Below are 8,597 nucleotides of genomic sequence, written 5' to 3' on the forward strand. Positions count from 1 at the left end.
GTTTCTTCAGCAGTTCTTGTTCCAGTACTAACTGCTGGAACGTTTTTGCTATTAATAGAAACGGTTATACTTAGGAATGGTTATTTGCTAACTTATAGGTATAAAGACCGGTTAAAAATAATAGCTAAGACCCATTCAACAACCACTATTTCTATTTTTAGCAAATCCAATATTTACTAAAAATAGATCCTAAAATAAAGGATTATTTTTAGAAAACCACACGTAAAGAATTTTTAGAAAAACTTTTTGCCAATTAACTATAATAAATAAATGCAACAAATTAATTTCAGTACATTAACTAAAAATAATAATTATAAATAAATAACCAGAATTTCCAGTTAACGTAGGTTGACTCCAGTTCAGGAACAGTGCGTTGTCTCCAATTTCCAATTTTGTTAGAACATCCAACTTAGGAAAAGTAGACCTGTTGTCTCCATTTTACATCCCAAGCAATATACTTCTTCTAACATCTTTCGGATCCTTTTGACACGTACATTTCCAAGAACCAAGTCATAGGTACTATCAACGATCATAATCACGACCGGATATCGACCTGCACACAATCTCTAAAAACAAAAACATATTTGTTTAAATAAAGTATAGTCATCATCAAAACTCAAGAGGTCCAACAAATTCCCCCTTTTTGATGATGACAAACTTTTAAACAAACTTAAACACAATAGAGTAAACCAATGTTGAAGAGCATGTTAGAGATCAAAACAACTCTTCTTAACTTAGTAAATATAATTCACCAAGCATATCTTGAATCAAATTACTCTAAAAATAAACATAACAAAAACTTTGTAACAGGCTCAAATTTCTTAATCTTAATCTTCCGATTAATTATTCCGAAATTTCTTTTCAAATTCCTAATCCTTTGGTTATCTAATTCAATTCACCTTTAATTCCTAAACCTTATTCCGATTTTTGTAATTTCTTCCAAATATTAAACTTAAAAATATATTTATATTCTTAAATTTCTTTATAAGCACTAAAATATTATTTTATTATTTTATACAACGAAAAGTAAAATTTTAATATTATATTTACGGTTTTATTAAAACGTTACGTTTCAATTTCGTTTCCTTAAACTAACTTTACTACTTATCATTTTAACTTTACAACTTTGATTTAATTATTTTATACCTAAAAATTAACTATATTTTTCTTATTAACTTTAAGTATAGTTTTAACTAAAATTTTCTAAGTAAACTATCATATTTTCATAATCAAACCTTAATCATACTTTCCCATTAATCTAAAACATTTCACTAGCATAAACTAGAACAAACATTTGATGAATCAATATCCTTTCTACATCAATCCATAATGTTTATCACTTACAGAAGCTATCACCATTTCCTTACACAAGTTAACCTTCTTCTACACACCAAATTCTTACACATCCACTTACACACTCCAACTCTTACACATCCACTTACACACTCCAACTCTTACACATTCACTTACACACTCTAAATCACTTACACAAGTTAACCTTCTTTTTCATACAATCTTATGAACTAAAAAGTTGCCCAAAACTCATTATAAATACCCTTCCTTAGCCATGAGATCACTTGCACCCCCATCATCAAATCTTTCTACCATTCTTTCTTATATCTTCACTTCATTAACATCTTACTAACTTTATACCCTTTTTATTTGTTGAAGAATCAAATGAAGATGGAGCTTGATCTTATCACTTCTTAAGCCGATAATCATCAACTTTAAAAATGTCAAATATTATCTTTTGGAGCTTGGATATCTTTTTCTTTTGGGTAATTGAAGATCTACTTATTTGAAGCTTGGAACCTTGAAGACTTTCTTTTGGAGCTTATTTCCTTAAGTTCTTAATTTCTTATTATTATTCTCTTACTTGGTTTAGCACCACCTTCGGAGGAAAATGGTACACATTTTCTTAACTCTCTCGTTATTTGATATTTATTTATGGTTACTCGATAATATAAAAGCATGATCAACATGATTTTATTTTAGTCATTTAAACTTTATATGGTAATATTAAAGTCACATCCAGTTTAGTGATATTTTCGTCAAAACAATAATACTTTTGGGACACTCGAAAAAAAGTCATATATATGGAAATTTTTGATTAATATGATAATATAAATATATATGAATTTTACTAGTTAAATAAACTTATGTGTTTAAAATGATTCCATATCATCTTGGTGTTTTGATAAATTTTTAATCGGTTTATTGGTAAAATAGTCAAACAAATTTGTTAAAATGCTTAGCATTGTTTTTCTTGAAAACTCATTTCATATAGATTTTGGACCCTTAATAACTTGTCGGATTATGTTATTTTTATAGTGATGATAGATCTGTTTTACTATTTTACTGGTTATTTGATAAAATATGTTATTAAATACTTAGAAATATTACCCTTGACTGTTATGATTATTTATGACACAATAATGACTTAGTTTAGCCTCAGCAATCTTAGTATAGCTACGAAAATTTGTTATTTTATTAATATTAATTTATTAGATACTAGTAATTTGTTTCTATTAAAAGGGTAGAATTGTCAAAAATTTGACTAGTGGAAGTTTGACTTATAAGAATGTAAATTATTTCGGTTTAGAGTCTCGTTTGATATTGCATGATATTGATTGTATGTCTCTGATAGTAAGGTAACGTCGAACCATGGACCGGCATGTAAAATCCCGGCGTCCGTGTTAGCCGGCACGTAAAATGCGGTGTCAGACAGGGGGTCCGAGAAAAACCCATCCTGTGAAGTCTCGAGCATAACAGTATTGAGAGGAGTGACGACTCCCACCACAGTTAGGGTTTAGGACTACGGTCCTCACCTAACCAGACCCTTACATATATCAGTTGTCATTATTGTCGTGATCTTGTGATGTGCTATGATGGTAAAGCTATGAGGCTTAATTGAACTTGATTAAATAAGCATTAAGGTTACCAAGTATTTAGTAGCAGTAATGAACTTCTGCAAGTATTTAGTAGCTAGAGTTCGAGAGCTAGAAGCACAACTAGCTCGGATGGAAAGGACAAATGAGCGACTGATCACCCTCATGAAGAATCAGGCTCAAGAGGCCAATGACGACGGGAAATACTTTAAGAATATGGCATATCATCGTCCGCCGCAATACGACGGAGAAGCTGATCCGGTTCGCTTCGAGAATTGGCTCGCAGAGATGGAGAAACTTTTAGAGGTCATTAACTGTCTAGCGCACCTAAAAGTAAAGCTGGCTTCCTTCTACCTATCTGGTTCAGCAGAGTTATGGTGGCGTTCTATCAAGGCCACTATGACTGATACCTTTTGGGATGATTTCCTTATAACTCTTCGTCAACAATTCTATCCGCCATCACTCCAACGGAAAAAGGAGAATGAGTTCTTACATCTTCGTCATGGTCTTATGACCGTGATTGAGTACAATTGTAAGTTCAATGAGCTGTCTCGATTTGCTTCTGACATTGTAAGCAAAGAAAGTGTTCGTGCATCCCGCTTCTTCGAGGGTCTTAGTCTTAAGATCCAAAAGGGGATTGGGAAGTATTCTGACTTCCGAGATCTCTACGACCGAGTGCTTAAGTATGAGAGGATCCTTGACAAGGAGGACAACACCAACAAAAGAAAACTTGGTGGAGGAAACAACAACGGGAACAAGAGGCCAACCAATTGGGATCGCAAGTAGTTCCATCCAACAACTTCAACAAGAGTCACAGTTTGGAAGTGTCGCTTATGTGGTAAGGATCACCGAGGTCGTTCATGCACTGGGAAGATCATCTGCTTCAATTGCAAAAAGGAGGGTCATGTTTCCACTAACTGCCGAGAAGGGATCCAGTTGGGAGCTAGTAGTATTGGTAATTATGGAGCTCCTAGTTCTTCGGGAAATGTTCAGAGTATTGCAGCTAGGAAGACTGTCGGTTTGCACGCTATTAGCAACCATGTAGACAATCTTCATCGGGCGTTTGAGGGTAAGGTCATTTCTGGTCACTTTGTCGTAGGAGACTCTTTGGCTCATATTCTTTTTGATTCAGGAGCTGACCGATCTTTTATCTCTACTTCTTTCCTTCATAAATCCTCTATCTCTCTTGAACCTCAAAAATTTAATCTCCAAATTCTATTACCTGACGGTTCACCATTCCTATGTGACCGTATCTTTCCTAATTTCCCTCTTAAGATTTCGGACAACCATCTACCTGCCAATTTAATAGTGTTTGAGTTGGGTACATATGATATTATTTTGGGGATGGACTGGTTGGGACGTCATCATGCGGAGATTTTGTGTAAAGAGAAGATCGTTCGGGTTAAGGCTCCAGGTGGAGAATGTTTGATTAGGAAGAATTCTGTGTTTCCCATTCAAACCATTTCTGCAGTTCAAGCCATTGAGATGATTAAACATGGAGATAAGGGATATTTGTGTTATATTGCTAGTAGTGAGGAGAAAATCAAGTTAAGTCTTGAGGAAACCCCAATTGTTTGTGATTACCCTGATGTTTTCCCTGAGGATCTACCTGGTTTACCTCCAAGGAGAGAGGTTGACTTTCATATAGATCTAATTCCTGATGCTACCCCTATCTCTAGGACTCCGTATCGTTTTGCTCCAGCTGAGTTAGCCGAATTGAAAAAGCAATTAGATGAGTTATTGGAGAAAGGTTTTATCCGACCTAGTGTGTCACCCTGGGGAGCCCCTGTTCTGTTTGTGAAGAAGAAGGATGGAACGATGAGATTGTGTATTGATTATAGGGAGATTAATAAGATCACCATTAAGAACCGTTACCCTTTGCCCGGAATAGATGATTTGTTTGATCAGCTAAGAGGCGCTCAGGTGTTCTCGAAGATTGATTTAAGGTCTGGATATCATCAATTGAGGATAGCCAAGGAGGATATTTCTAAAACAGCATTTCGGACTCGATATGGACATTATGAGTTTTTGGTGATGCCATTTGGGTTAACAAATGCACCTGCAGCATTTATGGATTTGATGCAGAGGTATCTTCGTCCTTATTTGGATAAATTCGTGGTTATTTTTATCGATGATATTTTGGTATATTCAAGGAGTAGGGAAGAACATGAAGAACACTTGAGAATGATTCTAGAGCTTTTGAGAAAAGAGAAATTGTATGGGAAGTTTAGTAAGTGTGAGTTTTGGCTTGAGGAAATTTCTATTCTAGGTCATATGGTGTCTAAGGGTGGAATTTCTGTAGATCCTGAGAAGATTAAAGCAATAACGGACTGGCCGATTCCTAGAAATGTGACTGAAGTTCGGAGCTTTTTAGGATTAGCTGGGTACTATAGGAAATATGTTGAAAACTTTTCTAAGGTTGCTCGTCCCATGTTTAAGCTGTTGAAGAAAGGGATACGATTTCAGTGGAATGAGAGGCACACAATTGCTTTCGAGGAATTAAAGAAAAGACTTACTACCGCCCCTGTTTTAGCAATGCCTGACTGTAGCAAGCCATTCGAGGTCTATTGTGATGCTTCATTCGAAGGTTTGGGTTGTGTACTTATGCAAGAAGGAAAGGTCATAGCTTATGCATCGAGGCAGTTAAGGCCACATGAGGTGAATTACCCCGTGCATGACATTGAACTTGCTATAGTGATCTTTGCTTTGAAGTTGTGGAGACATTATTTGTATGGGTTACCGTGTAAGATCTACACTGATCATCAAAATTTGAGGTATGTCTTCAACCAAAAAGAATTGAACATGCGCCAAAGGCGGTGGCTTGAGGTTATTAAGGATTATGATCTTGAAATTGTGTACCACCCTGGAAAAGCGAATAAGGTACCTGATGCCTTGAGTAGGAGACCGAGAATGTCTGTGAATGCCATTATGTCTGTACCGTGGGAGTTGTATCGTGAGATGCAGAGTTTGGGATTAGAGATTTGTAGTCGACACGAGGTTGGTCAGTATTTGGGAGCAATGACTATACAACCCACTTTGTTTGATCGTATAATTGAGGCACAACTTGAGGATCCAGAGATTGTTGAGTTGATCCATAGAGTTGAGAAAAATGAGACTGATGCTTTTGAGTTAGGAGAAAGAGGAGAGTTAAGGATGAATGGTAGATTGTGTGTTCCAAATCAATTTGAATTGAAGAATGAGATTCTGAAGGAAGGTCATCAAAGTTCATTTCATTTGCATCCAGGTCGAGATAAGATGATTGAGGAGATAAGAGAGATATTTTGGTGGAAAGGTCTAAGGAAAGATGTCTCTAATTTTGTGTCTAAGTGCCTAGTCTGCCAGAGGGTAAAGTTTGAGAGACAAAAGAGTTCAGGGTTGCTTCAACCGTTGCCTGTCCCAGATTGGAAGTGGGACTCGATTTCTATGGACTTTGTGGTAGGGCTGCCAAGGACCCAGCGAGGGAATGATGTTATTTGGGTCATTGTTGATAGATTGACCAAGGTCGCTAGATTTGTGCCAATGAAGAATACTTGGGGGGCCAAGCAATTAGCAGATGCCTATGTTCGAGAGATTGTCAGACTTCATGGTGTTCCGAGGACTATTGTTTCGGATAGGGATCCGAAGTTTTTATCGAGGTTTTGGGAAAAGTTGCAAGAAGCTTTTGGGAGTAAGTTGTGCTTGAGTACTGCTTTTCATCCTGCGACTGATGGTCAGACTGAGAGAACTATTCAGACTTTAGAGGATCTTTTGAGATGTTGTGTGTTGGACTTTGAGGGTTCTTGGGAAGATAAATTACCGATGGTGGAGTTCGCCTACAACAACAGTTTCCAATCTAGTATTAGGATGGCACCGTATGAAGCTCTTTATGGAAGGAAGTGTCGAGTACCTTTGTGTTGGGATTTGATGGATAGGACCATTCCCGAAGGTCCAGATGTGATTCAGGAATCCATTGATGCGCTGAAGATTGTTCAACAGAACATGAGAGCAGCACAGAGCCGACAAAAGAGTTATGCTGATAATCGTCGAAAGATGTTGCAATTTGAGGTTGGCGACAAGGTTTTCCTAAAGGTTTCACCTACAAGAGGTGTCCAGCGTTTTGGAGTTCGAGGAAAGTTGAGTCCAAAATTTATTGGACCTTTTGAGATCCTAAGGAGAGTCGGGGAAGTTTCTTATGAGTTGGCTTTACCTCCAAGTTTAGCAAAAGTTCATAATGTGTTCCATGTTTCACAGTTGAGGAAGTATGTTCATGATCCGTCTCATGTTCTAGCTCACGAGCCGCTTTTGATTGAAGAGTCTTTGGTGTATGAGGAACGACCAATCAGGATCTTAGATACCCGAGTAAAAGAGTTGAGAAATTCGAGGATTCCATTGGTCAAGGTTTTGTGGTCAAACCACGGGGTTGAAGAGGCGACTTGGGAAAAAGAGGTCGACATGAGAGAGCGTCATGCTAACCTTTTTGGTAAGTCCTAGTTTCGGGACGAAACTATATAAAGGGGGAAAGAGTTGTAACATGCTCAAATTTCTTAATCTTAATCTTTCGATTAATTATTCCGAAATTTCTTTTTGAATTCCTAATCCTTTGGTTATCTAATTCAAATCACCTTTAATTCCTAAACCTTATTCCGATTTTTGTAATTTCTTCCAAATATTAAACTTAAAAATATATTTATATTCTTAAATTTCTTTATAAGCACTAAAATATAATTTTATTATTTTATACTACGAAAAGTAAAATTTTAATATTATATTACGGTTTTATTAAAACGTTACGTTTCAATTTCGTTTCCTTAAACTAACTTTACTACTTATCATTTTAACTTTATAACTTTGATTTAATTATTTTATACCTAAAAATTAACTATTTTTCTTATTAACTTTAAGTATAGTTTTAACTAAAATTTTCTAAGTAAACTATCATATTTTCATAATCAAACCTTAATCATACTTTCCCATTAATCTAAAACATTTCACTAGCATAAACTAGAACAAAAATTTGATGAATCAATATTCTTTCTACATCAATCCATAATGTTTATCACGTACACAAGCTATCACCATTTCCTTACACAAGTTAACCTTCTTCTACACTCCAAATTCTTACACATCCACTTACACACTCAAACTCTTACACATCCACTTACACACTCCAACTCTTACACATTCACTTACACACTCTAAATCACTTACACAAGTTAACCTTCTTTTTCATACAATCTTATGAACTAAAAAGTTGCCCAAAACTCATTATAAATACCCCTTCTTAGCCATGAGATCACTTGCACCCCCATCATCAAATCTTTCTACCATTCTTTCTTATATCTTCACTTCATTAACATCTTACTAACTTTATACCCTTTTTATTTGTTGAAGAATCAAATGAAGATGGAGCTTGATCTTATCACTTCTTAAGCCGATAATCATCAATTTTAAAAAAGTCAAATATTATCTTTTGGAGCTTGGATATCTTTTTCTTTTGGGTAATTGAAGATCTACTTCTTTGAAGCTTGGAACCTTGAAGACTTTCTTTTGGAGCTTATTTCCTTAAGTTCTTATTTTCCTATTATTATTCTCTTACTTGGTTTAGCACCACCTTCGGAGGAAAATGGTACACATTTTCTTAACTCTCTCGTTATGTGATATTTATTTATGGTTACTCGATAATATAAAAGCATGATCAACATGATTTTATTTTAGTCATTTAAACTTTAT

At 35.5% G+C, this 8,597-nt stretch overlaps 1 protein-coding gene across 1 annotated transcript; it reads left to right on the plus strand.

Moving 5' to 3' along the window:
* Positions 1–3,104: 3,104 nt before the first annotated feature.
* LOC130821529 (uncharacterized) lies at positions 3,105–5,132 on the plus strand (the record flags this gene model as incomplete). The annotated part of the gene is made up of 3 exons (XM_057687323.1): positions 3,105–3,670; positions 3,786–3,906; positions 4,707–5,132. Coding segments are annotated over exons 1-3 (1,113 nt in total), but the record flags the coding sequence as incomplete, so codon positions are not given.
* Between the last annotated feature and the right edge of the window lie 3,465 nt (positions 5,133–8,597).

This window comes from Amaranthus tricolor, chromosome 8 (assembly GCF_026212465.1).
Source record: "Amaranthus tricolor cultivar Red isolate AtriRed21 chromosome 8, ASM2621246v1, whole genome shotgun sequence".
NCBI classification, from domain to species: Eukaryota; Viridiplantae; Streptophyta; class Magnoliopsida; order Caryophyllales; family Amaranthaceae; genus Amaranthus; species Amaranthus tricolor.